The 25,991-nt window shown below is 41.3% G+C and overlaps 1 protein-coding gene across 1 annotated transcript in view; it reads left to right on the top strand.

Annotated features, from left to right (window-relative positions):
• Window positions 1-25,991, top strand: part of DNAJC16 (DnaJ heat shock protein family (Hsp40) member C16) — a 221,859-nt gene that overhangs the window by 104,439 nt on the left and 91,429 nt on the right. Inside the window, exons 5-7 of the mRNA XM_078642994.1 lie at window positions 4,854-5,038; window positions 8,762-8,866; window positions 10,150-10,308. Coding sequence (XP_078499120.1) covers window positions 4,854-5,038; window positions 8,762-8,866; window positions 10,150-10,308 — 449 coding nt within the window. The remainder of the gene's footprint in view (window positions 1-4,853; window positions 5,039-8,761; window positions 8,867-10,149; window positions 10,309-25,991) is intronic.

The raw sequence follows: 25,991 nt of genomic DNA on the forward strand, positions 1-25,991 counted from the left end.
TAAAATAGATTTGTACAAGTGTGCTCAGACTGAGATATAACTCTCCACCCATGCTATTGCAAGAGTTTTTGTGAAAAGTATACCATAAATTAAAAAAACAAATGCTTACAGTTTTAACAAGAAAATAAAGAGTAAAGAAAAATCTCCTTCCTCCTTCATGAAATATTTCTGCCGGCATTTAAGCTTTCTTTCAGTCACTTATTACCAAATATGAAAGGACTTGGTTTAGGATGACAATGTAGCATAGTTGTGCGAGTTGGAAATCAATTTGAATTTGAAAGTATTAGTACCTTGATATTTTCGCAGTCTTCGTTTTTGTTATCATAATAAATCTTTACTCTGTTTTAAACAGGATACATCATTGCTTTTAACTCAAAAATATATCAAATCTTTCTTTTCTCATTAAAGAAAATATACCCCTACCATTACTTTGGTAGCCCACTAGTCGGGGCAGGCGTAGACTTATTTTCATCGAAAAGTCTTCCACTAGACCCATCCTCTTAATATTTGCTGACTAGCCCCCCAAATGACTACCCCGTACCAAAGGTGTCATTTCATATTTAAATATCAAACAACAACTCTTACTCTTGCATTTATAATGCAACAATAAAAGGCACAATCATGTTCAAGGTTAGGGGCTATCTGTCTCTGAACCCTACCTCAGCTGCCAGCAACCTTATCTTATCAACCTTTTTTTTCAACATGTCTTTCTTATCTCATTCTCTTGACCTTCCTCTGTCCAGTGTTACCTCCAGTTTTCCTGTAATGTAGTGGTTGCTGTAGAATTCCCAAAACATGTTGTTCCTCCTTGTGGAAAACCTATATTTTGGCAGGATATAAAATTCCAAACACTGAGGTCTTATTAGTTATTTTTCTCTGCTATAATAATCTTTTCTCTGTCACCTCGCTGACATCAAGGATCAGCCAGAGTTGGCAGTGACCTTTTCTTTCACTACTCCATCTCTTAACAGGAACTTGATTGTTGCTCCTCTGCCGTTTTCTTCAAATGCCCCCACCTCCTCAGATGTGATGCTGCACCACTTCTAATTTTGGCACCTCATGATCAAAATCTAGTTGATATTTGAGCCATTGTTGTGCAGACATTTTGCATTCATCACCTTTTATCATTTCTAGAAAGCTAGTTATTCGGAGGTTATGTGAGAAGTAGTCCTGAGGTTGCGGGGGGACTTAAGAGATTTAATAGCAATTTAGCTATTTTGCTTTGAGCTTTGAGTCAAAACCAGAATTTGCCGTCAAATGTATGTGACCTTGTGTAATGCAATTAGTGTTCATGTAAAGCGCTTCAATACTTTTGGGTTGAGTTTGCACTACACTGGAGCTACTGCACACCAACAGTCATTATGCAGCTGTGAATTTTGCTGGTATGTGTAAAGTCTTATCATGTTTTCACCACTATCCCATGTGCAGAGTGACCTCACTCTTTTCACAAGTACCGGTCACTACACCTTGCATTGAGTGTGTAAAGCATGAGTGTTTGGAAGATGACCTGCTATCAATGCTGACTTGTTAAAAAAGCAGGGTGATGTACCAATGGGTTTTTCCATTCTGCTTCTGTGGGTAAATATGCTAGTACATATTTGCCAAGATTCCTATGGGTAAACCATTTCACCAATCAGTGAAAGAATTAAACTGCCAAATTCTCAAATATGATTTGAGTATTCCCAGATTCTCTATAGTACTTACATGATTAGATCAGACCTAAAATGCTTCTAAATCCTACACCTTTAATTCAAGCACACAGAACTGGAGGAAACAAAAGGAGAAGGAAACAATATTTTAGTGAGATCCCTAAACAACAAAACTGAAGCAGAATCATCTTAGATCAATAATTGTTGCTGTTACCTTGTATAACAAAGTTGCATTATGTTGGCCCGTTCAAGAAGAAATAAAAATGACTAATTCTCACTCACTTTCCTTTCTTTGAATGGCAATTTAATTTGTGGTTGGTCAGTTGTTTAGCATTTTTTATATATTTACCCTGAAAAGGCCTGTTTCTCTTTTCTTGTGGGGTTTTATCAGTTATTATAGATGTAAATCTGAAACAGGATAGCGTAAGTATACACCATTTGCGATATATATATATATATATATATATATATATATATATATATATATATATATATATACAAACAAATACTCGCCTGACGCTGACAGTGTCACCGATCTAAATTGGAATCGGATAAATGACGAAGAGTGGAGCCCAGGTCTGGTGCCGAAATCAAGGTAAAGCTTAACAAGCCGCCATGACGCGTTTCGACTGTGTCCACAGACTTGATCACATGATATATATATATAATATCTCCATCCATCCCTTGTTGGTTTGTTTTACATATGCAACCATTATGCTGTAGCCCAGTGATGTGTAGAATTGACGATCTACAGGATTCCTACAATGAGAATAGACTTTGCCTGAATCGAATTAGAGGGCTCAGAGGCAAACCTAGATAGTATTTGGATGAAGTTGTCCTATCCCGTTTACCTCTCCATAATATGCATTTATGTTGGCGATTGTCTGCATTTGACAGGAGCATCAGTTTCCGGTCTATGTATCTATCTAGAAGTAGTCTATAACTTTTTTCTTAAAGCTCATCAGGGATGGGTAAGTGTGTATCTGGGGAGAGAAGGAGTTCCAGATTCTGAGTGTGTTCCTGAGAAAGAATGAGCATATGATCTTTCCTTCTTGAATTTGGACAGTATCAGAAGTAGTGTGTCTCAACTACTTAGTGTATGTTTCTTTCCTGATCTTGATCGTTCTATTTGACCAATATTGTGGTTTTCCTCACATCGAAGAAACCCACTTTGGGGAACATAATTGTGTGTGATACATTCCGTCTTGAAAATACATTTTGCTGTAATTTGGAGCTATTCTTCAGAGTGGGGGTGATGAGATTGTAATGTTGTTCTCCTGTTCACCTTAGTCCTAAAAGGTGCTAGCTCGGTTTTTGAAGTGCCAATGAGAGTTACATCGCTATATTGTAATCTTGATAGAACTAGATATTATACAGAATTCTCAAGGCCATCTTCTGTGATGGAGGGATTCTTTTTTTGAGGAGTTTGAGGTTATACATTGCACTTTTGTGCTGCAGAGTTTGAGAGCCTTTCTGTCCATATTTTTTCTGTTTTTATCCAAAGTGATTTCATGGACATGCCATGGTCGGACTGCCGTTTAATGTGTCTAGTTCATTGAGCCATTCTTGTATGGGTGAAGAGTTCCCGTGTGGGGAGATTAAGAGGAGTTCCGTCTTCTTAGATTTGAATTTCAGATAGATCCTTGTTAGCCAGTTTTGCACTTCTATTAGATTTTTGTTCAGACGGAAGATATCCTTGAGTAAGGGTACTTTTAAATGTAGTTGTGTGTGTAAATGATATCCCATTTTGGTGTGTTTTAGGATTGAGGACGGGTTCCTGGTAGACACTGAAGAGGGTAGGTATTAGAATTGATTCTTGAGATACCGCTTGCAGTATAGGTGCTGGGGTGGTGAGGGAGCCTCTCAGTTTTAATAGCGGATGTTTCAGGCTTGAGGTGAACCATTTAAGAACCATGCCTCTGACCCCGAAGAATAGCTTTAGTGTGCTGAGTAGTGTTTCATGGTTAACCATATCAAAGGGCACGGAGAGGTCAAGTAGAATTGGTAGGCAAAAATTGCCTACGTCTAATGTCCTAATATCATCTGCGACGTTAAGGACAGCTGTTTCTCTGCTGCAACTTTTTCTGAAGCCTCATCGGTGATATCTAGTAGTTCATATTCTTCAATATGTCGTTTGACTTGTCAGTACGCCGTTTTCAAGAGTCTTCTCCAGGAATGATATACAGGTAATTGGGCGAGATCCTCCAGAGGGGACATTTTACAAAAGGTGGGAGGATGTTAGTGGTGAGAGCACCAATGGTAAATATTTCCTTGATGATATCCTGCCACCTCGCAGTCCTTGCACACGTTTTCAGGAATGCTCCAACATGTTTTGCAGTGCTGATTTGAGTTCCTTAATGCTTCTACTCTTTGTGAAAAAGCACTGGTTGGAAGTGCATTCAATGTATTACCAACTGGTGAAAGATTAGTTGATAAATGAAGCTACACACCCATATATCGCGGCGGCCCTTTCTCAGGGTAATCTTCTGTAGACTTTTACCTAACCTGCTCTTCTTCTCCATTGGCTGTTGAGTGTATGGTAACAATTTAAATTTGTAATCCAAAATTTGAATCAATAGCTATCACCTCTGGGTTGGACATAATTCTGGTATAAACTGCCTTCTTCTTGGAGCTACTACAGAATTTGTAGTGTAGAGAGATTCTTACCAAAGCAAAGTGTGTGCGTGTTGAAAAACCAAGGAACTTCATCATTCAGCTTCATCCGCTCAAACGGTGTGACCTCACCTTTCATGTCATTATGTGCTAACATAAAACTGGAGAAAAAGAAAAGTTGTAACTGGGATGAGTATAGGCAAGGATGTGAGAAATTATGACAAGTGGGTCTGAGATGGGGAAAGTCGGTCAGGCTGGCCTCTTTGCTCAATACTGAAGCATATACTCCAGTGCAGGCATTATGAAGAATGGATGTTTCCTGAATATGGCCAGAAAGTGATAAGGTGCTTCAAGTACCAGAGTTATGACATTGGATACATTGTACTTTGCCTTGTGATGTGTGTTCCATTCCATGCAATATATGTGTACAGAGAAAGCTGTTTGGCTTTGTGATATTGCTTTTTGGTGCTGCATATTCTCATGTCTATTTTTGGCTACTGACACAACCACAAATAATGTTGGACCTTGTGTCTAGAAGATGTTTTCTACATGTGGTGATTGCACTTTAAAAATAATTTGGTCTTTCCTTAGGTGTCGGAATTGGAGTTGTCCACGCTGGGTATGAACGTCGACTGGCACATCACCTTGGGGCGCACAGCACTCCTTCTATCCTTGGAGTAATTAACGGAAAGATCTCATTCTTTCATAACGCTGTCATTCGTGATAACCTACGCCACTTTGTTGAAGGTTTGCTTCCAAGCAACTTGATAGAGAAAGTAAGTTAAGATTCTGTGACCTGCTTTCATGACTGTATAGTGTAAGGATATTTTATTTAAGTTCCAATAGAAAATGAATAAAGTATTAGAATATAACAGGAAATGTTGTAACTGTCTTTGTTTTGTATTTTTGTTAACTAGTTTCCGTACACAAACTTTAGCCTGCTTGTTAATCCTGAAAAAAGTGTGCAATTAATCTGTAGCATTTTCGTACTTGCCTTTCAAATTTGCTTTTCATGCCATCACACACTAAATGAACCGGCAAGTGAGACTTCCCTATTCAGACTGGTCTAGAAGCAGCTGAATATTAAGTAATTCTAACAGCTTTTTTATGTGAGATGATAGTTGTCCAAATAAGCAGGACATTAGATTTCATACAATTTTCATTCGTATTGAGTCCGAGTCCTACATAGAGACCATCTAAGTGGAGCCATCTTAGCTAGTGTGTGACTTGGTCATCAAAAGTACAGCTGTGGAAATATTAGTGACTTCATATATCCAACTAGGTTGGAGCACTCTTAACTAAATCTTTTCTGGACAAAGTAGATAATGTTATTCTGTAGACTTCCATCAAAAAGGTTCTTGCGTGCTCTATGTAGGAATTCCAAAGATAAGATCTCCTTTTTATACATTTTATTTGTGAATTGTATGACCCTGAAGGTAGTTAGGCACTCAGCTTGTCGACGTCTGGTTTTCGAGACTCCCAACAGATTTATCTGGGCTATCAAAGTTCTGTGGAAAAATAAGCTTGAGGATGGAGTTATCTGGGCTTATGAAGACAACTCCCGAACACCAGCCTCATCTTCTGGGGCTGTATTTGGTGCATTAGGAAAGGGGTGCTGCTAACAACCGATAGATTCATGGTGGGAGGCAACAGTGAGAACACTTTTATAGTGATTGGTGGCAAAGACTGCAAGAAACATTTTGGTAGCTGTGAGACACCCCAGTTCTGTGAGGTCAGAGCTCTAGCTCACCACAAGCAAGCAAAACTGAGTAGCTGTGTGCATAGTCTGGTAATGTAGAGGGCATCAAATGGATGTAGGATGGGTTTTACTGTGGTTGACAGAGGGTAACGTGATTCACTGTAGTATTGATAAAGATTTTTCCCACCGTCCACATCACAGTGTGGGAAGCATGCAAGGCAGTTTACAGAAGTGTTAGTAATCCTTGTGGAGAAGAAATGCTGTATCGGACAGTGCGATGGAAAAGGAACTGATTATTAACGGGTTCAAAATTGTGGCAAGACATTATTCAAGAGGGAGTGAGCATTCACCTGTTCCCAGAGTAAAACAGATAATCTCAGCTGAATGGGCGACATTTTCAACTAATTACAAAAAAACCTCACTTTGTGGAGACCTTATAACATAATGCCAAACTAAGAATCTCCTATGATTGCAGTGCCCACGTATTCACTTTTTAGGTTGTGACAAAATATGTTCTTAACAGGATAGACATCTTTCAGGGGTGAGGATAATTGGGGGTGGCACAAAGTGCTGTTATATTTGGTAAATATTTTTACCTTCTTAACCAGGAGATGAAATGTTCCTTAACAGGCCAGAATTGGAGGATGGAAAGCTTAGTCTGGCTTTTATCCAGAGTAATGCCGTAGATTGTTGACCCTCCCTTGGCTCTAGCCCACTCTGCCCCACATGTACCAAAGATGTTTCTTGTACAGTTGCGAACAGGTTGATCACTTTGAGGGTTTGCATCCTGAATTGGTTCTAACGTAATGTTAGGGTCTTATGTTAGGATTTGACAGCCAAGTTGGTTTGAGTTACTTGTCCTCTCAATTAAAATGATTGAAATGTAGAAGTAAGGCTATTGTTTACACATATGACTACTAGTAATGCTATGTTTGATCATGAAAAAAACGGATAACGACATTGAAAAAAAATGGGAATTAGGATTATGATGATCTCGTTGAAATTGACCTTTGTTCTAGGTGTTTTACAAACTTGTATAATCATGACTATATAACACACCCATTTTCCAAGTCTTAATCCACTCAGCTACCTTACAAGCAGACACACTCAATCAGAGACCAGAGTGCATAAGCTAGCTCAGTGGGTTAATGTTCCTACTAAAAAAATTAATAATCCATGACTGTTAGTTCAAGTACACTGTTCCAACAACCGACCTGTATCTTGGAGTCCCCCTGGTAACCCTTCTTTTTACTGCTCGTGTCCTTTCAGTCTTCTTTCACCCCAACCAAAGCAGCCTTGCAGTGAAGGGAACAGTGCTCAAAGAAGGTTGACACTTAAATGATGCATGATAGGACGAGAAGAAGAATCGAAGTGCCAAACTTTTGTCAGCAAACAGTAGTTTAGAAAGTTTCCGTTGAATGAGCAGTGCATGTAAAAGAACGAACATGACCATGTGCAAAATGCTCCTTTCTTGAGCGTTACATTTACTACCAAAATGTGTTTATCTCTGGTTTCCTGCAAATTTGTTTTGCTTAATGATGCCTCCGTGGTCCGTTACTAAACAAAAATAACCCTGCATTAAAATACAAATACAGCTGAAGAAGCAGCGTTTTAAATGGAATGGTTTTCAGCTATAGTTCTTTTACGTTATTTTAGTACATGTTGGAGAAAGTTTTTAATTTCTTCCTATTGAGTTCAGGATAAGATCAGTGCACAGATCCGCTACCTTTATCAAGGTCATATGTAGCGAGTTTTGGCAGCCTGATATATTCATGTGGAGTGTAGCATCTAGTAAACCACACATGCCTACGTTCAGCTATTAATTTTAATTTGTCAAACAACATTTCATACGCATGTGTCCCCTAGTTTTCAGATCCATTCCAATTAGAGTTTGATGTTTCCCTAGATGTTTTGGCCTGTTTTTGCCTTTGAACCCATGACCTCCAATGAGATGAAACTGATGGCATAGAAAACAACCTTCTTAGTTGTTTTTATATCTGCCCAACTAGTTGAGTGAGTGGTAGATTATACCTGTGAACCTTATAGTGTTTAAGGTACATTTCTGACACATCCTCAAATATTCATGTAAATAAAGTTGTTCTTCAAGCATTCTTTGCTAATCTTTTTTCTGAAACCCTTTATTTTGTTCGGTAGTATCCCAAGTCCTTCTGTTCTTCACACAGACTTATTAACACAGTTTGTGATCTCAATCCGTAAAATCAGACTTCAGAGGTCTGTATTACCAGCTGTCTGGTAAGACCTTTGCCTGAACTATGTATTCAGCAAGCAATCTACTACAGAACCGGTACCCTAGTTTAAGCCATGATGTGTAACATTATATTATGCTTGGGAACTATCCCTTGCTTAGAAAGTAGTACGTACACAAGAGATGCTGGTATGACTTGTCCATCAGCTCTCGTCTTTCAAGATATATACTTACCACTCCCAATCTTGAATCATGCGTTTGCACATGCATGTGATTCTGTAAGGAAAAGAAAAAATAATTGAAGATGTGGGAAGGGTGAGTGGGCAAGAAAAGATATGCTAATTTTGTTTTAATATTTACTGCTCTGTCTGTTTTAATATTTACTGCTCTCCGTTGAAATGAAGAGATGGGCGGATGGCCCAGGGATACATGTTCATTTGGTGAATAATGTGTAATGTATTCAAGGTTTTATTGACTACTTACATTGCATGTATTATTAGAGTGCATTTTATGTCAGTCATTTTTCGGACCTGGTGACACTCATGAATATTAATGGTGTAATTGAGCTCCATTGTATATTTTCTCTATTTTTAGATCACAGATAAAAATTATGTCCGATTTCTGTCTAATTGGCGGCAAGAGAATAAGCCACATGTTCTACTGTTTGACCAGATGCCACCGGTTCCGTTGCTCTACAAGGTATTATGGAGTTTATCTCCCTACCACACTACCTGTGAGGCCATTGATCTTACATCTGCATAATAAGCTAAGAAAATCTCTGTATTTGTGAGCTGTTTGTAAACTAGGGGGCCCCTATTTTGCTATAACCTCCTTACCCCTCTGAGCAAAAGTCATTTCTTCTGTTTTCATTCCAATATTAATATTTGCTTTGCTTATTCACGACAAATTGAGTAGCCCTATTACCTCATCTGAACTCATTGGCCCTCCTATCCGGTTTCATGCTCTCTTTACCATGCGTGCCCCTCAGTGGAATTGTTCCATTATCCCTTTGACTTCTTCACCCCTCCAGTCTGGTTTAATGTCACCTCTGTCTGACCCCTTTTCCCTACAGAAGAGGTCAAATGCCAGCTCTGACCTTTTCACCCCTTGAGTTAGTTCAGTGTCATCTTAATTCCTCTTTTTGTGGGGCCATGCCCCACTCTGATCTTGTCCCACTTCTCTGTGAATATGTTCCATTCTCACTCTGACCTCTTCTAACCATGCACTGTTTGAAGAATCCCTTTCAAACCTCTTCTTGTCGATAAGCAGGCTAGGCGGCTGTTATGGCCGCCATGCCACTTCCAAGGGTCTCCTTCGTCTTCCCATCTTATAGTTGTACATTGTTTCCATGCTCACTTTAAATTCTTCACCCCGCTGAACATGTTGAAACGCAACTGTAGCCACCTCACTGCGCTCTCAGTCCCTGCAACAAGTTTCAACTTTTCAACAACGATGCATTTCAACACGTTTCATATTTGCCTTGGTATGTTCTCCCCTCTGACTAGTTTATATGCCCATTTGACCTCTTCACCGATCTGAGCTGAATTATTTCCCACAATGCTGTCTCCGCCCATTTGATGTGACCGGTCAACACTCCAGAATACCAGTTAGCCCAGTTGCTGGGTTGTGCCTAGTTTTATATAAATTCAATTGTTCCCCATTGAGCATTGCTTTCATGACATATCTTTGTTTGTGCAGACATCTTTCATTATAACTAGATATAATGTTCTTGGGTTGAGTCGAAGGTGTTTCCTGTTGACGGCTCTAAGAGGCACACCCCAGGAAATGCTTCCCCCAGTGATGAGTTATCAGTACAACACAAGGAAGAAATTCATGGTGATCAGAGTAAATGCCTCTTGAAGGTGGTCAGGGAGAATCAAGATATGAGTGTTGGCCTAAGACATACCCTGCTGATTTCTAAATGTTTGAAAACATTACTTTGTGAATTGAAGCAATTTCTTTGTACTTTCTTGTTTTTTCAGCTGGTGGCATTTGCATATAAAGATTATTTATCTTTTGGCTACGTGGATCTTGGGCTGAAAGAGTCTGAACAGATGACCAGCCAGTACAACATAAATATGTATGCCCCCACCATGCTGGTTTTCAAGGAACACATCAACAAGCCAGCCGATGTTGTGCAGGTTCGTATTTTGTGATTTACTTTGCTCACATGAAGGTCTCTTGATTCCATTGAAAAGCACTCTTCTGGTACACAATTGAAAAAAAGCATCTGACTCTTCTCTTGGTTTAGCACTGCATAGAATTAGGAGCGTGTTCTCGCCCTTCTGCTTGGACACACGTCCTGTAGGCATTGTCAAGCTACAGATCCTGACATATTCTTAACAGCATAAGTAATACTTTTGTGCATTTTATCTGATCACTCTAAATCTACACTTGTGTTGCACAAATAAAAAGCAATTCTTACAATAGATTTTTTGCGTGCAGATTGTTTTGCTGTAAAATATCGACAGGCAATAGTCTGAAACTAAAGAAGCCTTTTTCTAATAATGTATGTGAAGGCCAGTGGTTCCCTTTTGGAACACTTCTGTAGTACACAGTGTTTCTGGAAGCAAGACCACTGCAGGGTTTATCCGGCAATGCTCAGGCATATTGAGCAATCTAAGAAACCAAAAGTAAATGGGTATGATAAATGAGTACAGAGAAATACAGTATTTATAAGAAACCTTGTCATTAGGGTAGGTTACCAATTCATGTAATGGAGGATTGGATAATTGAAAGAATGAATGAGTGATGTTTGTAAAGTGTGCTGATAACCCCTGAAAGCTCTTCTGGTGCGTGCAGCACTGCTTAGAAAGGACTAGATTAACATCCTAAAGAGCCTCCTTTTCAACTGTTTTCTAAATTGGATGTCGCTTTGAAAAAAATGGAAAGAGAAGACCTGTTCCAAATTTAGACAGTGATGATCGAGCAATATCTCCCGTTGAGTCAACTACATATGAAAGAATGGCCCTTGCAGAAGATCTAAGTGTTCAAGTATGTGGTTTGGTTAAAATCTGCACAGTTCCTCCCTTATAATATTTATGCTGTGTAGTATGCCACTAAACATGCGTAAGTGGACTCTTGCTACCTGTCTGGAGGCACTAACGTTGTGGTGCTGGATGGTTGCTCAGTGTTTCAATCTGTGAGTTATCTTGTGGCCTTCCTTTGTCAACATGAGTGTGGATGAGCTGATCAGGTGTTCTATGGACTATCACTAGTGATGTCTCCATCCAGAGGTGCTAGATGTTATCTGTGCCTGGTGGGGTATGCCATAGGTGGATATTTTTCCTACACTGGAGAATACTCTGTGTCTGTTTTTCTTTCATTGCGGTTTTTGCTGCTGGGTAACTGGGAGATGCATTCTGTGTGAAGTGAGATGTCAATATATTTTATACATTCCCACCCATTCCCCTGATTCCTTGATTTCTTAGGAAGGTAACACAATACCATGTACAGGCGACTGTTATTGCCACCAGACTTGGTGTAAAGAAACTGATACTTGTAGCTACTGCACCTCATCATTGACCCTCCTTTTCCACATCTGTTCAGAGAGGACTGCCATTCTCAACAACAGGTCAATATGTTCCACCCCACCTGAACCATTCTAACCTGTGCCTTCATGCTCTGATATTGAGCAGGTTAATGTGACCTCTTTTGATCTACCTTCAGCAGCGGTGAATTTGAGACTTGATTCTTGCCGTCCCTCCACCAACTCTGTTTATTCCAACTGTAGTGCTTGCTTTGTGACTTGGTATGCTGAAGGTAAAATTACTATGTATAAGGCATGTTTTCTGACATTCTGTGGTTTGCAGGTTCTTTGGCCTGGCAAGATCTTGCACTCTGTACCATTAAAGACTAACTGTTGGCCTTATCAGCTTTTCTGTATTTACCCGCTCATCCATGTACTTACTCAGTCATTTAAGAATGGATAATATCCAATCAATCAATATGATTCAATCAAAATGTGGGTAGATTTATAATTGTTTTCAAATCTTTACGTTTATTTGAAAATTAAACAAAGACATTCATGTTCATGCAACCTTACCTTCTGACAACATACTATGGTAAATACAGTCAGTACAAAATATTTATATCCCTATTTGTCCTCCCCTTGCCTGTAAAGAACTAAATCAGTTGTCTAGGGTTGCCCCTTTATGTGTTTATTAAATGTACCCTCTCAGCCATGATTGTTCAATTCACCTTTTGTAATGTATTTTTTTAAAGGGGGAGACACATATGTTTTCCTGTCTTAGTTTAATATGCCCAGTGGTATTTTAATGAGGTCTTCACATTTTTGATGAGGTTCTCCTTGAGCCCATGTGTTACTGTTTTCTAAGTCTTGTCAATTTGAAGACGTAATTTGTTATTAGTACCTCCTCTGAACCGTGGGCAAGCACACTGCGGGACTCTTGTGTCCACCCTCCGTTTACCTCTTTCTTTCTAGACAATTTTATGCTTCAGACATTGCTGTTTTTTGGGCTTAAAGTGGTGACTGTTTCACTTGGGACAGCTACACCCAGCCGACATTCTTCCTTCCTACGGATCTTACTAAGGAGGAGGAACAGTTGCATTGCTTCGACCTACAGCGTGCTCTGAGCTTCTGCATCAATAGAGCCAGGTAACACTATCGGATTCTCAGCTGTGGGACACATGAACGACATGTAGCGTAGAATACATGAGATTCACATTGGATTGTCATTGGGATTAAATTGTGTTTTCCCTGTCCAAGAAGTAGCCACCTTAAGGTCATCAAGAGAGCATCCCACCAGGACCATTGCTGCCTATTTTGCTTTGTCTACGTGTGTTCCAGTTTTAGACCACGGTGGGGTTGTTACATGCACTTTGGTCAACACCTTCACCAAACATTACTGTCCTGACTCCTATGTCTGCAGAGAAAATCATATTAACTGATCCATGCTGCAAGACGTTTTGGTGTGCACTTTTCTATTCTGGCTCACCACCTTTGTTTTTATGGTCCTTCCATGGCCCCTACTTACTGGCCTTTGAAGTCTACCATTATAGTATGGTACCCTTTGCTTCTTACTCCTTCTATGAGCTATGTGGAATGGGTGCATTCCATGTCTTTGTCAGTTGCGTCTGTAGTCAAGGTCTGCTATGCGTATCCTCTTCATGCCATTCCCTCCATTTCTCCAATACTTCTTCTCCAACCCTTGGCATCTATTCTTCCCTTGTTCTCAGGCCACTCTGCATGATTCCATTTTTTCTGGAATTCTTCTTCTTAGATATGTGAGTTCATGCTACTCTGCTGGTTTGCGTTACATTGTTGAACCTGTTTCCTCATGTTCTGTATCCAACCCCCTTTCAGAAGGCCATGGGGCACACAGAGATTACTGTGCCCAACCCTTGTATTTGAGGCCATTTTACTCCTTATGTCCCAGGGCCCGGCCTGCCATGGATCATGAGCTTCTGGGACAGGTACCTCTTCTACACTTGACTGTCAGTGATAGCTGTGGATGAGCAGGCAAAGGCAGCCTTGGTAGCGCAGGGGTTTGGGGACGAAGTGTACGTACATGCTAGTGAACAAGACTCGACTCAAAGAACGCACGGCAATGTCAATAAATCAATTTTCAGTCAAATACTTACTTTCATATTAAAAATAATTATTTTAATTCGAGCTGTATCAAAGAAGTATTTTGACATTCATAACCAATAACGTAATCCCCTTGAGGTCGGGACTTTTGTGTGTTACTGACAAGTCCCTGTCCCGTCAGTCTTTGTAATGTGGTCCTGTTTATTCGCCATTCTCTGGTGGCTGCATCCAGGGAATGCATACTAGTAGACTTTACTTGAGAACCCACTCTGACTCTTATGAAATGTAGGTCAAAAGTGTCTTTGATGCCGCAGCACCTTTAGTAGCGAGTCCCCTGGGAACCTATATGCCTCTAACAAGTATTACCTGCTCTAGCAGTGAGAAAGCATTCAGCGCCTCAGCAGGTGCCCTGACTGTGGGCATTTGTGAGGCTCCAATCCTGCTCGGTCAAGTCGGTCTGCATGCGGGAGGTGTGGCAGTACCTGGCCGTTGCTGGCTGTCCGTGAGGTTGCGCGGCCTATTCTAGCTACGATCAGAGGTGCTTCAGTGCTTCCTCCTGCACGGTATGTTCTGTGCTCCCCAACAAGATATGGGAGTTGGTCTTGGTGCTCCCAATCTGGTCCCAGCAATATAGTGATGCACACGTGGCATCCTCCTCAGTTCATGGGGCAGGTTGGAGGCAATTTTCGATGCTTAGTTTGACCCACAGGTCACAGCGTTCAGTTTTCGGGTGGTGGCTTGAACTTCACAGTTCACTTGGTACCTGCAGTCTCTCATGGTATACAGGGTTGCTGCAGCACCTTCAAACAAGGCATTGGTCTTCACAGCACAGCAGTCTATCCGATGGGGGCCCCGTCTGGAGTACGGTTCGCCGCTAAGGCCTGCACAGGTCTAGTGCTTGTCGGCAGCATTAACTTCAATGGCGGCCCCGTCTGGCTTACGGGGGTCACCAAAACGATGCAGTACAGACTTCACTCTCCTTGCCCAGCACTCCCTTCATGGCTACCTGAATTTGCGCACGGACAACGACCCTCTCAGTGCAACAGCCATCCTTTCACATCGGAAGTCTTCTCGGTAGGGCTTCCCACTAAACCTCTGTACCTCTAATGCTCTCCTCTACCTCACAGGGCACACAGGGCAAGAAGGCAGACACTGGTGTTCCAGGCTTCAGAGCAAGTATCTTAGTTTCCCGGAGTGATGTCCCCATAACTAGTAGGGAAGCTAGCAGGCCTTGGCCCCAGTCCCGGTCTCAGGCAGAAGTCTTGCTGAGCTACCTCTCCTCAATTAGCCCTTCTGGCAGCTTGGCAGATTACACATTTTTTGGGTCTCTTTCATGAGTTATAATCTCACCCCTCATTGTTTACCTATTTGCCTCTCAAATGACTTCTGGTGATGCAGAACCTCTGTTCGCCAAAGAAAAGATTTGAGTTCTGTACCCCATTGCTTCTAAAAACTCCTCCTTCGAGAGTGGGGCTTTATTAACAAGCATTTACAATGCAATGGTCTCGGCATTATTAAAGGTAGAGCTATTGGCTTTGCTCATGACATTTTTTTTTAAACATAAATAAATAGTATTGTCATTTACAATGGCAATAGGTGAGCATTAGAGAGTACTAGAGAGTATTCGCGGACACAGAGCCACACACTCACACACACACAGACAGAGCCTTGCACACACACACAGACAGAGCCGTGCACACACACACAGACAGAGCTGTGCACACACAGACAGAGCCACACACACACAGACAGAGCCACGGGAGGGGGGAGGGTGGGGGGTGGGGGGGGGCGAGCAGCGATGGGGTTAAGGCATATTACATTTTTCTCTGTGATCATAGTTACTGCTTGATTTGTCATAAATGATTAAGCATTGCTAATATAGGGTCACACAACCCCAACCCTACCTGGTATGCCTGATTGGATGAAGCATTTGGTGGCACTGGTAAAATGGTCAGCCAGTAGAGAAAGTTGTGCCAAGCATAGAAGTTTATATGAAGGAAGTACAACAAACCTATCTCACAGGAAGGAAATACTACACACAAATCTTCTATTTCAATGAGGATAGCAAAGTGAATGTGAAACGACTGCCTGTAAGTGAAAATACCCAATAAACTGATGCCTTTACTCTTACAGAAAAAAAGGTGGTCTCCTTTATTGGCATGTTGGTGTGTGTCAGCCTCGGAGGTATCACCACTATGCTTCGCAGGAATTAAAGTGTTGTGCACTGCAAGTGTCAGGCTACAGACGAACCGTACCCCCACCTCCTTTCTGAAAAGTCTCTTTATTGGGCTCTTCCGGGCGCTGCAGTGTCTGTCTCCGCAGAGTTGTCCTGCCGCACTCTTGTCATCGAGATTGGACACTTGGCACAACTAAAAAGAAAAAAACACACACACACACACAGAGCACTGGGCACGTGCATGCCATGTCCTGTTCTGCCTCTTGTCGTGTGTCTGGACAAAGCGCCAGGAGCGAGCGTTTGGAGACAGGACAGAGAAGCTATTTGGAGAAAGAAAAAAAAAAAAGAAAAAACACAGCCGCTCAGAGAATCTGTGTAAACATCGCCAGCGGGTGCCGGCTTTCCCAAAGCAGATAACAGACCAAAGCTTTCAATCAAATTTCGAAAACCAGTACTGAAAAACACTCGTCATTAGGCGTGTTGGGAACAGAGAGTCAGCACCAACTTGAATGGGAAACAAACAGCCCCGTCATCCTGTTAAAGAAAGAGAAGACACCACTTCCGACAAGGAAAGCGCTGCCGCACACACAGTATTAGGAAATGACAAGTGAAAAGTTCATTATGAAAGGTGTTAAGACTGGCGTTTCAGTTTTGGCACATAGCATAGCGCCTGTAACCGCTGTTTTATTTTTGTACCACTGAGAATACTAGGGTCCGGGTTGCATACACTGTCCATGGGATAATAGTTTACTGCGAGGCGCTATTTAACATAGTGCATATAATAAGTACGAGTGTATGACTGTTAAACAATCAAGAGTCGATGTTTTTCGTCCACTACACTAAACTCACGTGCCGCGCGCTGGTAGGCAGACTCCCCCTGCATTCCAAAAGGTGTGCGCCGCGATCCGGGCTGCATTAGCACTGTGGAGACAAGACCTGGCCGCGCGCACAACGTTATCCTATGGGGAAACGCTGCTCGCGGCCAGGTCTTGTCTCACTTCGGTGTTCTCAGACTGCTGAGACGCCGACAATAGTTATCTGGCGAGAACGCGCTTTTCAGCGCGTTGTAGCCGAGACCTAAAAAACCATCTATACAGAGGTGTTGTTATAGATGGCATTAAAACTTCTAGACTCGCTACTGTATGATATGAAAAACAGTTAGGAACATAAGAAGCCTCTACATTTGGCAAGGAAAAGGAGGTAAGAAACAAACCTATCCTTGAGGCCATCTAAAACCGGGCAAAGAAAAATATATTAAGGCACATGCATCAAGCAATTTTGCTATCGCAAACAGTGTGATTCGCAAAATGGCCTTTTGCAATGCATGAAAGTTATTGGGATTCGCAATTTAGGTAATCGCAATTTCTTGCGAATCCCTAAATTGCGAATGCAAATAGAGAAGCACAATTTGCGATTCCCTAGTGCATATGAAAGAAGCTTTTCCAAAATGCAAATTGTGCATTTAGGAAACGCTAATTAGCATCAATTTCAAGTTGATGCTAAAATGTGCATACTTTGAAAAAGGAACAAAACTTCATATTTCAAAGTTCCATGTGGCGCCCACATGCCCCTATGGCATGTGTGTGCCTTCCATGTGCACCTTTTTCTGTTAGGGGGGGCCTTAGGCCCCCAGGCCCTCTTCCCTTCGCATTACCTAATTTGCGATAACTAATTAGGTAATCTCATTTTAGGCAATACTAGACCATTCCCACTTATGGGCCTTGAGGCCCATAGGAAAGAATGGAGTTGCAGTAGCAAATAGCGAATCACTAATTGCGCTTGCGAATCTTAAGAAATCGCAATTAGAGAATCGCTATTTGCAGTTTGTATTGTTGCATTCCATTTTTCTATTACCAAATAGCGATTTCTTATAAATCAGTAATTGGTAATCACAAAATGTAACTTTGATGCATGTGCCCCATATTGTTTTAGTGGATTAAACCCGGGTCTGTTGACTGGGTGTGAGTGTTTGATTGGTTCAGATGCTCCGTCCATCACCACCCCCTTTTGTACCATATTGTTTTAGGCCAGAGTTCGAGCTGCTCAAAAGATCGAAAAGGCCTATCTCACTCTTTGACCTATTTATGGCTTTCACCACTCTTGGTTTCCTTTGTTTAGCCTTGGGCTGCTCTGGTCCAGCTCCGGGATTTGGGCGCAATCAAAATCTCCCATAATTACAATAGTTTCTAAAAATTGTGAAGATAAAGAATCAACCCTTAGTTGTGGCGTTCCGCAAGGATCGGCTCTCAGCCTGTTATTTTTTAACGTCTATCTGGCACCCCTAGCAAAGGTGATAGAGGCACTCTGGGTCAGAGTGGTCTCCTACGCTGACGATACTCAGCTTGTCTTTTCCTTCAGAGACCGCTCGGCCCACGGACTGGAGAAGTTTAAAGCTTGCCTCTCCAATATAGTCGTATGGATGACTAAGAACACGCTTAAACTTAACACCGATAAAACGGAGGTGCTATTCTTTAATCAAGCGTCCCCCCTATTACCTGCCAAGTGGTGGCCAGCTGAGCTGAACCCTGCTCCCTCCCCGGTTAAAGTTGCACGCAATCTCGGGGTCCAAATTGATAACTATCTTATAACACTCAGATTCTTAAAGTCACCTCGGCCTGCTTTGGCAAGCTACATATAATTAGAAAAATCTCCCCCTACCTTCCTTGTGAATCAATGAAGACAGTAATACATGCTCTCGTCACTACCCACCTGGACTATTCAAACTGCCTCTACTTGGGAGTGCCAGCCTATCTCCTCCACCGGCTGCGGATGGTTCAGAACGCTGCGGCCAGGCTGATTTGCAAGGTCCCATACCGTCATTCCATTTCGCCTCATCTGAAGAAGCTTCACTGGCTGCCTATTGCATCACGTATTCAATTTAAGGCTCTGGTATTGGTCTTCAGGGCACTGAATGGAAAGGGCCCTAGGTATCTCAGACGTAGGCTGAAGATCGTCGAGTCAACACGGGCACTCAGATCTAACCACCGCCGTCTCTTGCTCCCCCCCAGATTCCACCTAGTTAGAAAAGCTTTTGCGGTGGTGGCCTCCAGACTCTGGAACTCCATACCAATTACTTTGCGTTTAATTGACTCGGAACCGGAATTTAGGAGAAAGCTGAAGACGTTCCTCTTCTCCAGCTGTTAAATCTTAGCTTTCTTTCGTTTGCAGTCCTCAGCGCCGGGACACCCCCGTTGGGGGTAGCCGCGCGCTCAATAAATGTCATGAATAATAAATAATAATAATAATTGTACCAATCCATAGAAATCTGCTATTAGAGTCATGTCCCAAAATTGCCCAGACAGCCCTTCTCTCCAATATCCTGGTTCTTCCTAAAGCCCACCCTCTATTTCTGGTGATTGTATTGGAATTCCATAAACTGTTTTTTGGAACCCAGACAGCAGCTCTACTAACAACCTGTTGCGCCCCTCCCTTTCTCCACTCCACCACCCCTTAACCCCCTCATATACCACCCATAAAGCCCACCCTCTGGTCCTCCTCTAGACACCCATGCACCTTCTTCACCTTCCGCATGGATGTCCTACCCATCCTTCACCTTTTCAGAGCAGAGGCTGCACTCACTTTTACTCTGCCATGGTGTGCTACATGCAAAACACACACACTGCCAGCACACACATTCACCATGCGTTCACTGCACACGTCGCCCTCGTACACCTAGCATATGCTTTCACTGTGCACACACTGCACAGTACTCCATCTCTCATGTAATGTATTCCTCTCCAGTATGCTTACACCCAGTAAGCATGCTCACCATGCATCCACTACACAGCACTTTCCCCTGTACTGTATCCTTCCCAGACACACACACATCCAGTGCTGAGTCACCACTCCTGGGCTGCGCGGCAATTTACATCTAACTGATGTTGACCATGGGTGAGTTAAGCAACCAGCAGCAGAATTTTAAAAAGTTGAGTGAGCTTCTAAGCCTCACTCTAGTGACACAGATTTAAAAAAAGGATGTGTTCCCTCCTACTGATCACCACATGGTATGCTGTCACCACCGTGCTTCTTAATTCTTGGTGTAGACTGTAATCTTTCACCAGTATGATTGTAGCACCCTGGGCAACCCTCCAGGTAAAACAAGACTGCAATCCGTGAGGCAGGTGTATGTCATGGCGCACACGCGTGATCCGTGTTTGCCTATGACATAAAATCAGCATTCTGGTTCTAGCCAGCAGTACAGTTGGGCACTCAGGTCCATAAACATGCAGAGGACTTTTCCGTCCCAACACTGATTCTTGTTTAAATTTGTTTATTTGGATTTTCAGATTTCAAACATTCTGCTTTACACATATTGGATCATGCATCAACAATACATTCCGAGCCTCAGTATGACACTTCAGAGCCGTCCCAACACTGATAATAACCAAACGAAGAATTAATGTAGTTGCTCCTTCGGACTATGTTGTTGGTGTCAGCCCCAATATGTAGGCTGGCCCATGCTACTGTTTTAGTTGCATACTGATTAACATTGTAACTTTCCTCTCTTTGCACGTGATAGGTATCACTAAGGCAGTCTTCCAGGTATGCGATGCCAATAGCACCAACAACCACAGGTTGGGGTTAACTACATAGAAAGTCATAAACACAGTATGTATCCTGAGCTAACAAATAATATAAATCAGCAAATGACAAAATCTTGTGTATTTTCTTTTCTTCTTTTATTTTTGATGTAAATCTTCTTAAGAATTCTCTAGCCGTTGCCAACACGTGTTTCGTCTTTGGTGGTGTTGAACCACAGACTTCTTCAGTGCTGTCTTATCTAAGGTAAATTTCCTAATTCTTCTTTCTCATAACCCAATTATAGATGTACTGTGGATTTGCGGTCTTAGTAATTTCAAATAGTCGCGTTTCCTGGCTCCGTATATCTGCAAGTCAGCAATGTACTCCACGTGTAAGTAGAAACCATATGTTCTTCCTAAGACGGAGTAACGTCTTCCTCAAAGAAAGTTCAAACCGACGTCTTAGATAAGACAGCCCTGAAGAAGTCTGTGGTTCAACACCACCAAAGACGAAACACGTGTTGGCAACGGCTAGAGAATTCTTAAGAAGATTTACATCAAAAATAAAAGAAGAAAAGAAAATACACAAGATTTTGTAATTTGCTGATTTATATTATTTGTTAGCTCAGGATACATACTGTGTTTATGTTCATATGGTAGTGATTTGATCATGTCTTTTGGTTGTAGATGGATGGCCTAAACCGTATCCTTGGAGCTTTCTACTTTGCACAAATCACTTTTGTTATCACCATAGCCTAGCGCAATTATCACCCAGCCATCCTTCTTCCTGTTTTTGTTGTACATAGAAAGTCATGTTACCATTGTCGTTACATGACAGTCTGTTTGCATGAGGACCACAAGAGTTTTCTGTGATGGGAACTGGGCCAGGAGGACCACCTTGATTATTCATATTTGTTCTGAGTAATGAAAGTCTGAAGAGGAGACAGGTCACAGATTTAGCTAATTAGTGGATCCTTTGTTTATTGAAATCATTAGTCACAGATTAGAGCACAGATGACCTGAGGATTCTAATGCCTAAATCTAAATATGGTGAAGATTCTGTTTTATGCCATTCTTTTCTGGTATTGGCATCCCATTGACAATATTCAATGTTTTATTTCTGTTGGTTATCTACTTTTCTATCACTATTATTATTATGAAATTTATAAAGAGCGACAGCTACTCCAGAGACTGTCCCGGGGCATATAGTAAGGTCTAGACCCATAGATAGAGGCATTAAAAAGCAGATCCAAAGAGCCAAGTCTTGAGGAGTTTTTTAAAGAGCAAAATGTCCTCCGTGGCCCATATTTGTAGTAGAAGAGTGTTCCATTCCCTGGTGGGAAAATAGGAATGAGATCTGCCACCCCATTTTTTTCTTCTAAACCGAAGGATGACCACCAATTGGAGGACCAAAGTGACCTGATCAGTTCATACGGAATACGATGAAAAGCTCTGTAGGTTAACAACTAAGCATTTGAGCCTGACTTGTTCTTTCACAGGTAACCAGTGTAAATGTTTTAAGGCTGGCCGAATGTGAACTCTCCTGGGGAAACTTAGTAAAAGTTGGGCGCAGCATTCTGCACTTGTTGCAGCCTCCTCAGGAGATAGGCAGGTAGCCCCCAGGAGAGTGAGTTGGCTTACTTACTCCAATCCAGAAGTGATGAGAGCCTGAATCTCTGTTTTTTGCTGCATCAGGGGGGCAAATGCAAGAATATTTTTAGCAGGCCAAAGCATGTACCTACTATCTCAGCCACCTGTGATGAAAAAGACACAGAATTATCAAACTTCACCCCCAAATTGTGCACTACTGTTGTTGGGGGTGAGGAGGGGAAACATCCTGTTGCCAAAGACCATTGTCCCAGGTCGCAAGGCTGGAGGTTGTTGGGGGAAGCAAAATTTCAGTCTTGCGAGCATTACATTGGAGGCTGCTATCACACTTCCATTGAAACACGGCAGTCAGACATGCCTTGAATTGGCTCATAGAATTGGGAGATGTATGATCGAATGTAAGAAGGAGTTGCGTATAGTCGGCGTAAGAGAAAATGTGTACGCCAGACGATTCAATCCGAGTTACCAGAGATGTCCTATACACATTAAACAGTGTAGAACTCAGTGCCGAACCCTGAGAAACTCCAAAACCCCAATGCCTTAGGTTCTGATGCAAAAGGAGCCATCCACACTGATTGAGACGTCGCTACCAAAAAGGAACTCAGCCACGTCAAGGCTGAACAACCCACACCTACAGCACCGAGATGCTACAAAAGAATAAAATGTGAGACTGCATTTAAAGCTGCGGATAGATGTAGAAGAATCAGTGCAGCCTGTTTCCCATATCCAGCACTATCCTGATCGTGTCAGCTACCTCCAACAGAGAGGTCTTGTGCTGTAGCCAGGGCGGAAGCCCAATTGGGAAGGGTGGAGTAACTTATTATGCTTTAAAAGGGCAGTTTGGACCTCAAATCCCATGGGAGAGGTCTGAGTCACTCCCTCTCTACTAAATAACTAGAGAATCCTTTTTCAATCTCAGAGGTGTCTGCTACACAGCTAAAACTCTGTGTGGCACCCAATATTGGTGGTACCCATTAATTTGGATGTATAATTAGGGCTAATATTTTGTTGAGAGCGAGTTCCTTTGAGTAAGTCCCCATTGATGACCCCTTTTTATTCCTGGATACGCTTGATCCATTGCAACATGTGAAATGTTTCCTGAATACAGCACCAAGCAAGATGATGATACTATTTTTGACCAGGCTGTTTTGATTTTCCATAGTCCTGAAGAAGACCCACTTTGATGTTTTGCATGAACACATGTTGTTCTTAGAGTCTAAACGTCAACAATACGGATAGGTGTTCCTTACCAATGTGTCACATATCTTCATCCAAGAAATAAGGATATATGTTTGAAAATTCTAAAAAGTTCTAAATAGACGCCCAATTGAGTTATTTTGTGTTTTCTGTTTAATGTTAAGTGTCTTGTGCATTGGGTTATGTTTTACGTTACACACTTTTTGTATGGCTCTTATTTATGTTAATATTTATGTCCCACAACAGACATGTGTCTTTGATATTACTTTGGTGTTTCTCCATGATATATGAATGGTAATATACTGTGCAAAGTAGAGTGTATGTGTGAGTTTTAATTTATTATTTCATCTATTAGTTATATGTGTCACATCATTTATTGGCATTTCCTAGTTTATCATGATTATAAATGTTTAAATTTGAAAGAAATTCTATATTTCCCTACAGAACCAATTGTTAAACACTAAAAGGGCAGAAAGCTGTTTATTGATGAACTTCTCAAATATCTAGGCGAAGGCCGGGAGCAGAGAGAAAGGCCATAGTTGGCAAGGATGGTTTTATCAGTTGATGGTTTCTTCAGTAATGGGATTAGCTTTGCTTGTTTCCAACCACTAAGCACTGTGGCTAAATGTATTGACTGATTCAAAAGTTGGTTTAAGAACGAGCTGATAGCATCACAGTTATTGACCAAATTGCGTGTAGACCGGGGTCGTCCAGTGACCCGGATTTGCAAGATCTTAGAGCAAGAGCAGAATCCTCCAACAAGACGGGGGCAAACTCCTGCAGCAGTTGGCCCTCGAATGGCATAAGAACCTCCTGCTGCACTAAAGGGCAATCAGTACTCAGTGGAATCTTATCCATTAGAGGAAGGGAGTCAACAATTGTTTAGTTTTTAGTTAAAATAAAAGAAAATCAGAGTTTAGAGCAGAGTTTAGGAGAATGTGTGAAGGGCTGAAGCAAGGCATCAGGATGTGTGAATTTCTTTACAATTTTAAAAACCTCACCAGGTTTATTATCTGATGCATCTATTTGAGCTGTAAGAAATTTATATTTAACTTTTTGATAGCTTTATGATAGTTTTTAAGGCCATCTTATAGCTAGATTTATCAAGCAGGAGGTAATGCCATCTCCAAATTATTTCTAACTTCTTACTGGATTTCCACAACTCCTCAAGCTACTTGTTAAACCAAGGGGCTAACTGTTATTTTATAGAACATTTTGCCTCACCAGACTTGATAGGAGCAAAACCATTAGCTGCCTGGACAACTAAGGAGTTAACTGTCCTGGTCCTCCATGTCACTGCTCATGAGAGGAGGTTGCAGACTCAGAGTGGCACTAAACTTAGCTGAAGACATGCTAGCCCAATCACGACGTGATAAGGCAGAGGGTGTCCTAAGAGCCTGGGACCGTGGTCAAAAAGCCAATGAAAATATTAAGGGCATGGACGGCCCAGGTCTACGTTTTTGCCTCAGATACTGAGTTTTCACCATTGAAAAATAAGGTCTCTAAAATACGGCCCACTATATGAGTGGGCTGGGAAACAAACTGCTGCATATCCCAAGAAGACATATTATTCGAAAGAAGTTAGCCATGTACATCATAACATGAGTCTACGTGAATATTCAGATTGCCCAGGACCGTAAAATTAGAATATTTTATCATATATTTTGAGAGGAACTCCTCTAATGAGGACATCTACTCATTTGTACTGCAATATCTCCCTCTTCTCGTCACATTTCTTTCATACTGTTTCGGTATGCCTAACATTGTTCTACTATTTGTTTTTCCAATACCAAGTCAGGAAAATGCTATTATGTAAAAATAAAAATAAAACTCTTAAAAATGTTGAAGCAAAAAATATAGTAGTAGTATTACACTTCAAGACAAAAATGTGTGTCCTGGACATTTTGACAGAATTTTAAAGTCTGTAAATCAAAGCGTGTACATGAACTAGGCAAGGCAAAGGGCTTTATTCAGAGTTTTTAGACAGGTTAATCTAAAAACTTAGCAGATGTCCTTTCCTCTGTATGAAAAGTGCATTATAATTTATGGTATGTTAAACATGAAGAACAGGACAACCATTACATGTTGGCAGGGTACCCCATCGGCCAAACTCCAAATAAGGACCAAAATCATCAATTTAAAAATACAACTTTTAAAATTACATTTTAATTTAGTTAGTATTGTCTCTGCTTTTACCCACATGATTCTAGTAGCTTCACTACCTGTAAACAGCTAATGTTGAAGGACCCCACTAAATATAAAATAGCCTAAAATAAATAAAGTCGGACAGTGTTACATTCCATTTGTTTGTTATTTCATGATTGCATTTTTACAATGTTTCTTAATGTGTCATATGCTTTTCAGACATGATTGAACACATAGTGAGTGTTCAATTCTATTCTCAAATCATATACTTCTTTTGATCTGTTCTGACAACTGAACCATCTAATATTTCTATTTTTGAAATATCAAAGGTGCTTTCTAACAATTGTTCCATATGACTTGTTTATTTAGTGTCTCTGCATACTTTTTGCTTTAAACACACCATAGGTGGTGTTCTCTGATGAAGTGAATAGTTCTTTACTCATTCCTTCACAAATACATCAGATGTGCTTTATTATATGTTAAAATGTGAACATCAATCACTACTTACATGAGAAACTAAGTAACAATCAGCCTTTTTTCAGAGGGACCTTCCTTTTACAAATTCTTTACTTGCTGCTGTGCGATTTACTTGCTAGTTATCTATTTTTTGTTGGTGGAGGTCTGGCA

The sequence above is a fragment of the Lissotriton helveticus genome, chromosome 5_1, assembly GCF_964261635.1.
Source record: "Lissotriton helveticus chromosome 5_1, aLisHel1.1, whole genome shotgun sequence".
Lineage (NCBI taxonomy): Eukaryota > Metazoa > Chordata > Amphibia > Caudata > Salamandridae > Lissotriton > Lissotriton helveticus.